General features: G+C 42.6%; 1 protein-coding gene across 1 annotated transcript; it reads left to right on the top strand.

Moving 5' to 3' along the window:
* The first annotated feature begins 1,674 nt into the window (after window positions 1-1,674).
* Window positions 1,675-13,156, top strand: NFKBIZ (NFKB inhibitor zeta). Its single transcript, XM_032350251.1, has 12 exons — window positions 1,675-2,145; window positions 4,633-4,772; window positions 5,277-5,307; window positions 5,426-5,529; window positions 5,628-6,406; window positions 7,113-7,218; window positions 7,607-7,753; window positions 7,946-8,009; window positions 8,297-8,466; window positions 9,346-9,456; window positions 9,582-9,749; window positions 11,965-13,156. The coding sequence occupies exons 1-12, from the start codon at window positions 1,857-1,859 to the stop codon at window positions 12,016-12,018; spliced, it is 2,163 nt and encodes a 720-aa protein (XP_032206142.1). The 5' UTR covers window positions 1,675-1,856; the 3' UTR covers window positions 12,019-13,156.
* The last annotated feature ends 1,445 nt before the right edge of the window (window positions 13,157-14,601 follow it).

Below are 14,601 nucleotides of genomic sequence, written 5' to 3'. Positions count from 1 at the left end.
ATTGTCTTAGCAATGCTGTCCAGCCCCTTCTTTCCATTTACTTTCCTCTTCCTCGTTGCCTCTGTGCCAGGGGCAGGTCAGTTCTCTCCTGGACTATTGCAGTGATTCCTAATGGTCTCTGGGCTACTCCGTTTTACCCCATCTAAGCTGCTTGCAGGTTAATTTTGCCTGCCTCAAATTCTTTCATGTTCACTCAGTGTTTATTAAAGACCCACCATCGCAGCCTGCCACTGGAGGTGCTCCACCCAAAGGCACAAAGTTACTTATTACATTTATGTTATTGTCTTTCCTTTGACTATCCTAGAAGTAAGCTTCCTAATATTTTTGCCCATGCTGTTCCTTCTTCCTGTTAATGCTTTTGGTTGAAGTCCCACCCCATTCTTTAGGGAATGCCACCTCCCTTTGCAAAGATTTTCCTCATGACCTCTTTCCTCCACCACCTTTTTTGTCTTTCTTTTTCGGACATTGGTTGGACTTTGTAACCCTCATCATGTTTATTCATAATTGGTTTCTTTTAATATAGCATGTGTTTTCTTACCTTATCATTTCTACAAGATTATAGTGTACCTGAAAGGAGGAATATAATCTTTCATCTTTTTTTTTCCTGCAAACTCCTAGCCATGGTTTTAACAAGATTTAGGACTTCAATAAAGAATTGTGTAAATCCATTAAAAAGTACTTAAGAGGGGCCACTTAAGAGGTGCCTCAGTCCTTTGGGTGTCTGCCTTTGGCTGGGATCCCTGGATGGAGCCCCGGTGCGGGGAGTCGGCCTCTTTCTCTCTCTCTTCCTTCCCCCAATTGGGCTCCCTCTCCTTTGCTCACTCTCAAATAAAATCTTTAAAAAAGTACTTAAGAAAGATCGAAATTCCTGTTTATCAGATAAAATGTAAAATTATGCAGAAAGAAAAAAATTTATGTATATGAATACAGGCATTTACATGTATGTAGTCATCATTTTGCTACATGGCTTTGTTCAACTACTTAACTATACAGGGGTGTAGGGCACTGTATTTTTTTTTTTTTTTATTCCCGGGCTGTGCCATAAAATATTTAGTTGTCAGATTATAATTTGGGGACAGAAAAATGGCTTCAACATCTTGCTCAGTTTGCCGTCCCTGCCGAAAGGCACGTTGGCAAACGCTAGGTTAAGAGGACTAAGCCGCTCTGAGGCTCTGGAGAAGACAGGCCCTTAGGAACTTTCCAGAGACGCCTTAAACGGAGCTGGCGGGAAGCTCGCCCCGCCTGGGCGGGCGGAGGAGTGCGGAACGCGCAGCTTCCAGGACTTCCCACAGCCCGGGAACCAGGCCGACCTGTTCCCATCGCCGCCTTCCCGCCTCCCCTTCTCCCTCGCAGGCCCAGAGCCCCACGCCGCGCGTCTTCTGCCTCCGCGCCTGGCCCGTCTTCTCCCGGCGGGCGGCCGGGCCGGGGGTCGGGGCGCGGGAGGCGGGAGGCCGCGCTCGGTCGGGGTTTCCAGGTGAAGGGGGTAGACAGCCGGCCCGTCGGGGCGGAGCCGGGCGGGCGGGGCGAGGGCGGAGGGCACATTGCCTCATCCTGTACATTTTACTGGAAACGGGACGCATCCGGAGGAGGGGCGGGGAGGCGGGGCGGGGAGGCGGCCCCGACGCGGCCAATGGCCCAGCTGGGCTCGGGGGAGGCAAGCGAGGCGGCGGTCCCGTCTCTCCGCCCCCGGAGCCGGAGCCCGGTTAAATAGCCCGGCAGCCCCGGGCCGCGCCCGTGCCCGCGCCGTCCTCCCGCCGCTCGGTGCTCGAGTCTGCCGGAGCCATAGCAGGGAGGCGGTCCCGCGCAGCGAGCCGGTGGCGCAGGAGTCTGGGTCCCCGAGCGCCCAGCCCGGGAGCATGATCGTGGACAAGCTGCTGGACGACAGCCGCGGCGGAGAGGGGTTGCTGGACACGGCCGGCGACGGTGGCCTCATGACCAGCCCGCTGAACCTGGCCTATTTCTACGGCGCGTCGCCGCCGGCCGCGGCCCCGGGCGCCTGCGACGCCGTCTGCTCGTCGTCGGGGCCCTCAGCTCCCGGCTCGCCCGGCTCCGACTCCTCCGACTTCTCCTCCGCCTCGTCCGTGTCCTCCTGCGGGGCCGTGGAGTCCCGGCCGAGAGGCGGCGCGCGTGCGGAGCGACTGCAAGGTACGCCCCGGCCCGGGCGGGGGCAGTCCCGGCACCCCCGGCACCCCCGGCACCCGTGTCTCCCCGGGCTCTTGGCGGCCCACGCGCTGGGAGGGGAAGGTCTGCGCACCCAGGTGCGAAATACCTCGACTAGACCTTAGGTCTCGTCGGTGACTGCCTTAGCGGCAGTGTGTCATCACACTGGCCGTCATTTATTAGGCGGTTACTAGATGACTTGTTCTGTGCCAGGCGTTTGATATAGTTCGATGCCCTTTGACCATCCGTAAAATCCGGGCGCCATCCAGTTGGCCTGCTAGCTCAAAGGGCCTCTGAGAGCAGAGCTCTGACTTCTGGCGGTGGGGACGAATCAACAGTAGATTTTATTCCACTCTTTTTCTTTAAAAAAAAAAAAAAAAAAGAAAAGAAAAGAAAGTGCTTTATTAAGCCATAATTCATGTACGTGTGGCGAGTTTTTGGTTTTGATGTAGGTATAACTTTTTCTTGTGGCCACCAGTGAGGTTGGAGTACTATGTTTAAGGTCAACTTATTTTTTCCTAAGTATTTGTGGAAATTTTAAGTAAAAGGACTTTATGTTAAAGGGAAGAAACTGATATGAAGATGTAAGATGAAACTGGACTGAAAACCAGCTCAGTTTATGTCGTTAGTTTGTGATGTTTTTGAGTTTCAGGAAGTCTACCTCAGATTTCTGGTCTTGTTTTTAATCTATGAGTTTTAGAATGGTTAAATCAAATCTTAAAGAAAGGCATAATGTTTTCCTTATTCTGTTATGAATTGGTTAGTTTCTTTTCTTAATAAGCCCAGTTGCATAATTCGAGGGAAAACAAGATGGCACTGTGGGTAGACTAAAAAGAACCTCTAGATAATCTCACATATTGGAAAGTCTAATCAGCATGGTTTTAAAGAACATTCTCATTTAGGTGTTCCCTCCTGAACACCTGAACAACTGAAACAGTCACTTCTGTTTCAGTTGTCTTTTATTTTAAAGAATGATTTTTCATTTTCACTGAAAAAGCGAATTTGTTTTGTAATGTTTATTTGACAGACAGAGATCACAAGTAGGTAGAGATGCAGGCAGAGAGAGAGGAGGAAGCAGGCTCCCTGGTAAGCAGAGCTGGGCTCCATCCCAGGACCCTGGGATCATGATCTGAGCCGAGGGCAGAGGCTTAACCCACTCCCAGGACCCTGGGATCATGATCTGAGCTGAAGTAAGAGGCTTAACCCACTGAGCCACCCAGATGCCCCTGAAAAAGTGAATTTTATAAGGTGTTCCCTGTATGTTAAATGTGTAGCTGGTGCAAAAAGGTGTGTGTGTGTGTGTGTGTGTGTGTGTGTATTAGAACCTTTTCTCTCACATTTGGTCTTCATCTGGCTGAAACTATTTTGCTAGTTCTTTGGTTTACCACTTAGACATAGGGGATTTCTGAAACTGAATTTTTCTCCCTGTGACGTTGAATTAACTGCTATCAATCCAGAGAAATGCTATATTAGATTCTGGCAAGATTTTCCTCAATTTAAACATAAAATCAACTGGTCATTTAATTTGCTCTGTCATAGAATTTTTTCCTTTTGTATGCTTATGGTATATTTCTATCTCTATATGTTCAAATTAGGCATTGTTTCTTGTCCCATCTTACTTTTTTTTCCACTCCCAGCTGAGTGGCTCAATTATTCATTTCCTGACTTTCTGCGTGTTTACTTTGTATTCGGCTCATCCCAAGAGGTTGTGACATAGTAGTGGTCAGAAGTGGAATGCTGTAATCATAGATGACATTTTAAAGTGTATTTTAAAATTTAAATTGAAATGACATTATTTCCTTTCTACTTAGAAGGCCTTGGTGAGCAGTTCCAAAAACCATTGTTGAGGGGAAATCCTGTGTGTGTACGTTGAAATGTGTTTCAGCTTAGTGAATTTAAGCAGCTTTCTTGGCATAGCTGAACACAGGCAAATAGTAAAAAACAAATCTAAGACGTTGTTGATTGTTAGGCTCTGGCACTTTTAGACCTTTGGAGGAAGTTTGTTTTTACGCTTTCTTAGGTGAATGGAATTAATAGACTTTAAATTTCTGTGTTGACATAAAGCCTTTGTTTTGAAAAAGCTAAAATCCATCATTTATTGCTTGCTCCTTCAAGGTTTTTAAGAAGTCAAGAAAAATTACAGATTTATGAGAGGGTGGCAAAATCTGTGACTGTGTCTTTTGGGAGGATAGGGCTGAAAGACGAAAAGGCTTATCTTTTGGCTCTGGGGGCCCCTGAACCCACAGTTTAATGAACTTCATAGGGTGCCTGATGAAGAAAGATATAAGGAAATGAAGAACCCTTAAGTAGGGCTGGGGGGTGACATGCAAGGCCATTGACCAGAGGGAGTCAGAAAGGCTTTGCAGTCTCGGTTGGGGACTTCATACATTACACAGCTGTACTTTTGAGATTATCAAGATTTGTACCTGTAACGAGATTTAACTGGAATATGTTTTGTTTTCTTTTGAACAGTTGAACCCCATATGGGGGTTGGAAGGCAGCAGAGAGGACCGTTTCAAGGCGTTCGTGTGAAGAACTCAGTGAAGGAACTCCTGCTGCATATCCGAAGTCATAAACAGAAGGCTTCTGGCCAAGCCGTGGATGATTTGAAGGTAGCGCCTAGTTTTTGCTTTGGGTCAGGGCAGGGAGGATATTTTGTCAGGTTATTTATTATTCTCTGCTGACCTAGGTCCAGTAGGTCTTTGTAGACCACACCACAAAGTCATCGGATAGAGGACATATTGGTCTCTGTCTGCTGTATTCCTGTCACTTAGCCTGGTACTAGGCACACAAAGGAAATTTAAGGAGTGAATGAATAAAATGAAGGCAAGTTGGAGGCAAGGAATTCAGTTGAAATGGAAGAGCTGGACTACAAAGGGAAAACTCAAATGGCCGTATTGATTTCGTCTTGACCTAGTTGAACTAAGATGAAAGTGAACCTGGGGAAAGTTGCAAGATAGAATAAAAATTAAGACAGAAAATAAATACTGCTAGGGTAACTATCAAAGATTTATGGCAAGCTGTAAAGACTGGTAGAGATAAGTCTGTTTGACTGATGCTCATTAAGTAGGAAACCATTTGATATGTACTAAATTGGGAACTTTTTTCCCTTATAGACACAAAGTGTGAACAGAGAGCAATTCACAGGTAAGAAATCCTTTTATTCATATCATGGGGGCTTTAGAGTGAAATGATGTAGTGTGATTATGGGTAAAATTTAGAGAATAAAGTCATCACAGATTCCATACTGCTTTCTTGGGTATAGAATTGAAGAACGTAGTACCATATAGTGGAAAAAGGAAAGGACCTGATTCGTTGTCTGATGGACCAGCTTGCAAAAGGCCAGCTTTATTACATACCCAGTTTTTGGTAAGCATCTCACTATTTTCCTCCAAATACTCTTTGAAAATCTTTTCTGGAATAGTTTTGAAAGAGAGAGTGCTACTTACTCTTCTCTTCTTCTCCAGACACCACCTCAGACACCAACACCTGCAGAGAGCATGGAAGATGTTCATCACAGTGAATCCAAGCAGGACAGCAGTGCCGATCTGCTTCAGAACATAATCAACATTAAGAACGAATGCAGCCCGGTTTCCCTAAATACTGTCCAAGTTAGCTGGATGAGCCCTGGGGTGGTCCCACAGGGCTCCCCCCGGGAACAGTGTCAGGACTTCCACAGAGGGCAGATCTTCTCTCCGCCTCAGAAGTACCAGCCCTTCCAAGTGGGCAGCTCCCTACACCTGATGGATCAGGCGGCCCTGTACCAGTATTCGCCCCAGAGCCAGAACTTGCAGCCGCCGCCACCACAGCACTACACTCATGCCCCAGCTCTGGAATACAGTCCTTATCCTGGAGCCTCCCAGTCCCCCAGCTATGAACCAAATCTCTTTGATGGTCAAGAACCACAGTTCTGCCCAGATCAAAGTTTTGCATCCCTTCTAAATAGTCGGGAATCTGAGACTATTGCTGTTCCCATTCAGAATTCCCCCAGCGTTCAGCAACAAAATGACGGCCACCTGCAAAACTTCAGCATGATGCCACCCAGTGCCTGTGAGGCCATGCCGAGCCATGATGCAGGCTCTGCCTCTTTAAGCACCTCACTGCCATTCCCCAACATCATCGGAAACCCAGTGAACACCACACAGTTAGGGAAGTCATTTTTTCAGTGGCAAGTAGAGCAGGAAGAAAGCAAATTGGCAAATATCTCCCAAGACCAGTTTCTTTCCAAGGACGCAGACGGTGACACGTGAGTATCCTTTTCTATACCTAACTTGGCTAACCACACTTGTTAGATGTAGTGGGCACAGGATTTCTCTGGGATACACCAAGCTAGACCTTAGTAAGGGCCTAACCGGGATGACTAATGTAGGTAGAAATTACTGTTCGATGACAGCCAGTATTTCCAGAGTTTTTCATATTTTTAGTCTGATCAGGTTGCCTGTTCTAAATTAATAAAAATGTATCTTCTTTGAATAGTTGGTTTTTTAAGACCAGCATAGATTGTGTCTGTAGAGCAAAAACATCATGATTAGTTGGTCAATGATCCAACTGTGAGTTGACTTGTAGATTGAATCTTCATCTATCTTGACATCTTAGGGGTCATGGGCAAGTTATTTAACCTCTCTATGCCTGAGTTTCTTGACATGTAAAATGAAAAGACCTCCCTTGTAGGGTTTTTAGGAATATTAAAAATAATAGATTTAAAGTGATCAGCATGCCAAATAAGAATTTGGCATTCTTCTTATTATTTCTGGTAGCTTAATGCATCCTGTTGCAACACAAATGTATTATCAGCCCAGCAGAAAAGACAAATTATTGTCTGTAATGTTTCATTTGAGTGCACCAGCATATCAAGAAAGGGGCTAAAGGAGAATTTTTTTCTTTTTTTTTTTTTTAAAGATGAACTTAGTGAAGTCACAGGTAACTTACCTCTTTTTCTCCTTGTTTCCCAGGTTCCTCCATATTGCTGTTGCCCAGGGGAGAAGGGCACTTTCCTATGTCCTCGCAAGAAAAATGCATGCACTTCACATGTTGGATATTAAAGAGCACAATGGACAGGTGAGGATCTTGTCAGAGTGAACTGGCAGGGATGTGGCCGTGGGCAAGAGGACGATGACCAGTTTCATATTTATGTGTAGATCATTTTAGAGCCCCAGATCAAGAGAGTTCAGTTAATATTAACTTTGAGATGTTGACTCTTTGCCACCATCAACCTTGGAGTTATTAACGTTAACTTTGTCGTTATTTGACCAAAGACTAACTGGGTATAATAAAGCCACACCCTAAGCTTATTTTCGTTTCCTTGTGTTACAGTATCTATTGTCATTAATAGGATTTCTTTTCTTTATATGGGGCTTTCCCCTCAGTCTTAGTTTATGTTCATATTCCTTGTCAGGGTAGTGTTACATATTTAAACAAAATCTTTCTTCCCTCTGAATGTCCACAGAGTGCCTTTCAGGTGGCAGTGGCTGCCAATCAGCATCTCATCGTGCAGGATCTGGTGAATCTCGGGGCCCAGGTGAACACCACTGACTGCTGGGGAAGAACCCCTCTGCATGTCTGTGCTGAGAAAGGTCACTCCCAGGTGCTCCAGGTACGAGGCGGTGAGCTAGCTTCTGCTCTCACAGGGCCAAAGAGATAGGGCTTTGATTTTAGAAGTCAGGTGTAGGTTGCCTGTTGCAATAATCTATTTTGAGTTGACTCACTCTTTTCTTGGGAATACTAGTTAATACATATTTATGTAACTTGTCTTTTGCTAACACATCTCTCTTTTTAAATTGTGCAGGCAATTCAGAAGGGAGCAGCGAAGAGCAATCAGTTTTTGGATCTTGAGGCGACTAACTATGACGGTAAGCAATGGAAATCTTATTGGGTGAAAAACCATTTAGAGAGCAGGACTCATCAGTTCTAAGGGTATTAAGTTTTAGACCAAGAAGGAAGGGAAGTAATTAAAGCTAAAATAGTCTGTAGGTAAAGTTACTACTAAGCCCCAATGGAGGGAATATTCAGGTTGCCTTACTAGCTCTTGGGGAGCCCATCTGTAGGTTGTGTTAGAGACCATCCTCAAGGTCTGTCCTTGTGGGACAACTGAAATGCCTGATGGAAGCTTGACCCCTGCTTTATGATACTCTGTTAGGCCTGACGCCTCTCCACTGTGCGGTTGTGGCCCACAATGCTGTGGTGCATGAACTCCAGAGAAATCAACAGCCCCATTCGCCTGAAGTTCAGGAACTTCTATTGAAGAACAAGAGTTTGGTTGACACCATTAAATGTCTGATTCAGATGGGAGCAGCAGTGGAAGCTAAGGTAACTTCTCAGAAGAGTTTGGAGATGGGGTAGGGAAGAAAAGTGTTTATAGCTGAAGACCTCGTTCCCAAGTATTACCAAAAACTTTTTTTCTTCTTTTTAAATTAATGGAGTGAGTGGCAATGGTAATTAAGAAGCTTAGATTTTAAAATCATTGGCTTTCTTAATTTGGTTTTAATCTGTGCATTATTATTCAAAAGATCATTGAGCTGTGAAATAAACTAGTCTTTGGATTGAAGAGAAGAAGATACTTGAAATTGATACTGTCTTTTTGGCTTCTATTTTCATGTACTAATAATAAGAGTAGTGCTTTTTTGTAAGTGTTGTTCCATCACTGTGGGATCTGGACTTAAGCTATTTTTTAAACTGGAAGATAATTTTATTCTCTTTATATTTGAGTTTTATTTACTGAGTATCTCTTATGTACAAGGTACTGAGTTGGGAACTCTGAGGGAGAAAATGCTTAAATCATAAGGTACTTCAGATCTTGGGAAGCAGAAGAGGTGAGAGATGGAGCTAATTATATGTCTACAGGGTGACCACCAAGTCTGGAAACACAGGCAAATACATAATGTTTTATTGTCTTATATGACAATACATAGTAAAATAGGCTTGTCTATGTCTCTACATTTTGTGGCCACCCTGTATATATAGAGCAGATATATATAGAGCAGACCGTGATAGGAGGTATATAGGAAATTGGTGGGGAGTTCAGGAGGAATAAGAGTTGATTTAGTCTGGGATGAAGGAAGTCTTTGTGGATGGTGTATGTTCACGGTGAGTCTCCAAGAGTGAGTCATACGTTTGTGAGCCTGGGTGAGAAGTGTATCCAACAGTGGTGTCTGCATGTTCATTGTTTCCCCTTCTTGCCTTGTTAAGGATCGTAAAAGTGGTCGCACAGCCTTGCATTTGGCAGCGGAAGAAGCAAATCTGGAACTCATTCGCCTTTTTTTGGAGCTGCCCAGTTGCCTGTCTTTTGTGAATGCAAAGGTACTTCTAGAAGGCTTCAGTAACTGCATGAGACTTCGAATGACCTTATTTATACCTTCTTCAGGCTTTTGAACTGCTTTCATGAAAACCTCCCTTTTTGAAAGGTGCCATTTTGTCTCCTGCAGGCTTATAATGGAAACACTGCCCTCCATGTTGCTGCCAGCCTTCAGTATCGGGTGACACAGTTGGATGCAGTCCGACTCTTGATGAGGAAGGGAGCAGACCCAAGTACTCGGAACCTGGAGAACGAACAGCCAGTGCATTTGGTTCCTGACGGCCCTGTGGGAGAGCAGGTGAGGCTACAGAAGGGACAGGAAATAGTTTCAGGCACTCAGTCTGAAACATAAAGGGAGATGAGATGTAGGGCCGAGGCCAGTGGGGGCTGTTTAGGGAGGCTCCTTTCAGTGTCTGGGTCTTATGGTGTCTTTGTAGCAACTGTGGAGTCAATTGCTTTGTTTCTAAAGGGAGAGTAAGAAATTGGAAGGTTATCCCTGGGCCCAAAATGGTCAAAGGTCAGACAGTCTTTTCTTTTTTCCATCACACAAAGTTGGGTTTAGAGTAAAGTCAGAATGGTTTGAGGTTTGAAAGCCAATGAAAGGGGAAGTGCCAGAGTTCCTGCAGACATCAAGGAAAAAGAGCCTTAAGTTTACAAGTGATGGGTCTTCAGATTGTGGGTGTTATCTGAGTCCGTCTCTGTAGAGTGTACAGGATAGTCCCAGGGATGCAGTGAGTGCTCTATAAACATTCCCTGTTACAGTTTTTTCTGTCTACTGATACTAAATAGGAAATGGAAGGTTGGTTATGTAATTTAGTACCTAGACATCCTTGAAACAAAGTTACGCTTTACTCATCATATGGCTATATATTATCTTTGGAGATTGAATAGTTTCACATGACTCAACTTTTCTTGATAACGAGAACTGAGTCTTTTCAGAACGTAAGATATTTTTTGATGGAAATCATTCCTTGAGGTAAATGAAGCTGATTGTGACTATGGCCATGACAGACTTAGAGAATCAGAGAATATATGGAAAGCAGTTTAGCCTTTTCTCGGATTCACGGCCCTTAATATGACCATCATGTCGCAGGAACCCCTATTTGTAGAGCTCTTTGCAACTTAATGTGAATCTTTTGATAATTTGTAAAGAGTTGTCATGTTTCAAAACTTTGCAGTGTAAAGGCTCAGCTGAGAACATGGAGTCCGAAAGGCTGCACAGATAGGATTCTCATTGAATAGTAGATGGCAGAGGCCTGAGTCCAGTGTTGGCTTCTTCACTGTTTGTGGTGTGTGATCATACAGCGGTGTTGTCAGGGATTATGGAGTATGGAGAGCCGCTTGACTCTTCCCTGTTCTCTTCTTGCTCTGCTTTCTGCTTTTGTATTTTTCTGTGTGTTGAGAGGAGAGTTTTTTCCTTTGCTTCTGTGGTCAGACTCCGGTCACTGTGTCTCCCCTCCTAGTGGCTATCAGTGCTCTTGCCCTAATTGTCTTTCTTCTGATTTTTTGCTTTTACTCTGCTCTGGGCTGGGAGAAAGATAATAAAATTTGTCAGACAGGGGTATAAAATAAATCACTAGATTCTGAATGAACCAAGGCACTCTCTTGTGATCCATACACTTATGCACAGATGCTTTATCTATTTCTTTTTAAAGATTTTATTTATTTACTTAGTGCACAAGTGCACACACAGGAGGGGGTGAGAGGAGTAAAGGGGAGAGGGAGCGAGAGAATCCGAAACTCTATTTGGGGCTTGATCTCACGACCCTTAGATCATGACCTGAGCTGAAATCGAGTCAGGTGCTTAACTGACTGAGCCACCCAGTTGGATATCATGTCAGCTGTTCTTACTTGAAGAGTATTAAAGATTAACTTGTGTGTGTATGAAGTGGATTCTGTGGTGTTAGTTGAAACTGACTTCAAGATAGGTGATGGGGCACCTGAGTGGCTCAGTGGGTTAAGCTGCTGCCTTCGGCTCAGGTCATGATCTCAGGGTCCTGGGATCGAGTCCCACATTGGGCTCTCTGCTCAGCAGGGAGCCTGCTTCCACCTCTCTCTCTCTGCCTGCCTCTCTGTCTACTTGTGATCTCTCTGTCAAATAAATAAATAAAATATTAAAAAAAAAAAAAAAAGGTGAGGTACTGTAATATACCGTAATTACTGCCTTACATTAAATGTGCTCACAAAAAGAGTAGGGATTAGGAAAGGATTATATAGGTCTTATTTAAGCTACTCGAGATTTTCAACTGTAGATAATTTTTAATGGAGATGCTTTACTTTCTTGCACTCCAGAATTATAGGAGATCTGTAATAGGCTTTAAGCCTAATGAGTTATAGTAGCGTTTTTTAAGTTACCTTAAAATCTTGAAATGTGTTGTTACTTTCTTCATATATTTACTTACAAGTTGACAGGAGTGTTTAGGGTATATAAAAAAGGAATAAAACTCTGAAGGAAATACGGTACTTTGACCATTAAATGTAAATCTCACAAATCCTAATTATTTTTCTTCCAGATCCGACGTATCCTGAAGGGAAAGTCCATTCAGCAAAGAGCTCCGCCATATTAGCTCCATTGGCTTGGAGCCTGGTCGGCAACACTCACTGTCAGTTAGGCAGTCCTAATGTATCTGTACATAGACCATTTGCCCTGTATTGGCAAATGTAAGTTGTTTCTATGAAACAAACGTATTTAGTTCACTATTATATAGTGGGTTATATTAAAGGAAAAGAGGAAAACTATCTAATTTCTCTGGCAGATTTTAATATTTCATACCCAGGTATCTGGGATTTACACATCTGAATTTAATCTTGAATGGTAAAATCGACTTCAATTAACAGTAGCTTTTGGGTAGGACAAGGCTTTGATTTGCGACATAAGGCATTGCTCATGTAGCTATTGCCAATTTAAAAGCAGGTAAACTGTAAACATTTTTTAAAGAAAAATGAAAGCATTTGAAAGGAAAAAAATAAATCTGGATGTAGTCTTGAGGCTTCATTTGGCCGGATGAAGTACCTGATGGTTGTTACTGTTGTTGGAAGTTGTCTAGGTGTTGGACTAGGTGAAATGTACCATGGTTAAAGTTTTATTTTTGCAAATTGTATATAATTGTTTTTGTCTTTTAAAGTATTTGTACATATTTGGTCATTGACATGGCCATATTTGAAATGTAAATTGATAAAATAGAAAAGAACAAGTGAATTGTCACTATTTAAAAAAATTATATACATTCAAAAGAGCTGTGTAATCACCCACCTGCCATCTCTGGAGGTGGAACCGATGGAGAGTTGTTCCCCAGTAGCTGACATTTCTTTTAGAATTATAAATATGCTTTTACTTGTGCATGGAGATGAGACCTGTTATTTGTAAGAAATTGCGTGCTCTTAAAGAGAATACCTTTTTGTAGCTTACTTTATAGAATCTATAGTTTACTTGTTGGAATTTTGTTTTAACCTTTATAGGAACATCAAAAAGTCAGTACTGAAATATGTCTTACTGGTTTTCTGTTGTCAAAGAATGGTAACACACCATGATGTTTTATATTACCATTCTGAAAAAAATGCCTTATTTTATTTAGTAGCCTTGATTCTATTAATATTATTTTGCTTACTTCTGGGATACCCCAAGGAATGTAGTTGGCTTTGATTGCACACTAATTCATTGTAATAAATTTGATTTATTAAAAACCTTTAAAAAAAAAAAAACAACTGACTGATGACTCATTTTTGTAGTTAAGTCTTTTTAAAAAACTTGACCTTTGGATTGATTGCACTGTTTGACGTAGTATGTCTTGTGGACAGAAGCTAGTTATAGTTATTCGGTATCTCTAAATACAGCTGTGATGTAAACTCATGGAAAAATCATGCCTGGTTTTAAATAAACATTAATTCAATAATACTCTTCATTTTAAGGATGTGCATTTCTTTTCCTAGTCTGTTACTTATATTTCTCTAGGTTGAAAAAGTGCTATTCATTACTAATCTAAATACCTTTAAATTAGTTAATATATTTTAATTTGGATTTAAAAAATTTTTTTAAAAAGATTATTTATTTATTTATTTGACAGAGAGAGAGATCACAAGTAGGCAGAGAGGCAGGCGGGGGGTGGGTGGGAGAAGCAGGTTCCCCCCTGAGCAGAGAGTCTTACACGGGCCTCAATCCCAGGACCCTGAGACCATGACCTGAGGGGAAGGCAGAGGCTTAACCTACTGAGCCACCCAGGCGCCCCTGGATTTTTTTTGAGAACACGTTACCTAGAGGTATATAAAGTTTAACATAAAAAAATTCTTTGCCAAGTTCATAGAGGTTTATTAGGTTCTGAGAATGTCATGAAGCCTTAAGAGATGCTGTTGACCATTTAGAAGTTTATGGCCAGAAAAGCTAATTCTTTGTGTTTGTGATTTTATTTTTCATACCTTATTTTGTGGGACCCATGAGCATAGGAAAAACAGTTTGAAAATTACCAGGATCATTCTGAGAGCTGTCAGCCTGGGAAGAGCAGTGAACGATGTCCTCCTCATTCCCAACATGCCATTTTGATGTGTGAGAACAAACACACCCACATCTGTCAGTGTCAGTCAGTCACTGCACATGCATTTTGTTCTTAAATCTTCTTTTGAGAATCTGGTAGAAGGTATGAATCCTTTTCCTGGGAAAAGGTACCTATGCATATATAAGCAAATTCTGCATACAATATCTTTCATTGCATTGCAATGCAACCTGATAACCAGAACAGTAGAAATGGTACACCCCTGTGAAACATAGGTATACAGTGAGCTTTGTTCTAAATGAGTTCCAAATGAGTATCACAAGTTCTGCCATAATTAATTAGACCAGTGCTTAGCAAGCATATGATCTGCCTGTGTGGGTGTGTATATAAAGCAGTATAATGGACAAAGACATAAAAAGATGTATATGTGGGAAACAAGGCATGTACTTTATTAGGTAATGTAAAAAGGGGGAAGAAATATAAGGATTCAGAAGAAGACTATCTTATTTGAGAGTAGAGAACTAGGGAGACTTCAAAGTAGAGCATTTGAGCTGTATCTTCAGAAGAGTTGATTTGGACATTCCTGGGGGGGTGGGGTTGGTGAAAGGGACAGAAACAGAAAATGATGTGAACCAAGACAGTAGTATTTTGGGGGAACCACCG

Source organism: Mustela erminea, chromosome 1 (assembly GCF_009829155.1).
Source record: "Mustela erminea isolate mMusErm1 chromosome 1, mMusErm1.Pri, whole genome shotgun sequence".
Taxonomy (NCBI): domain Eukaryota; kingdom Metazoa; phylum Chordata; class Mammalia; order Carnivora; family Mustelidae; genus Mustela; species Mustela erminea.
Note: the sequence above shows the minus strand (reverse complement) of the source record. Positions and strands in the feature narration are given on the sequence as shown.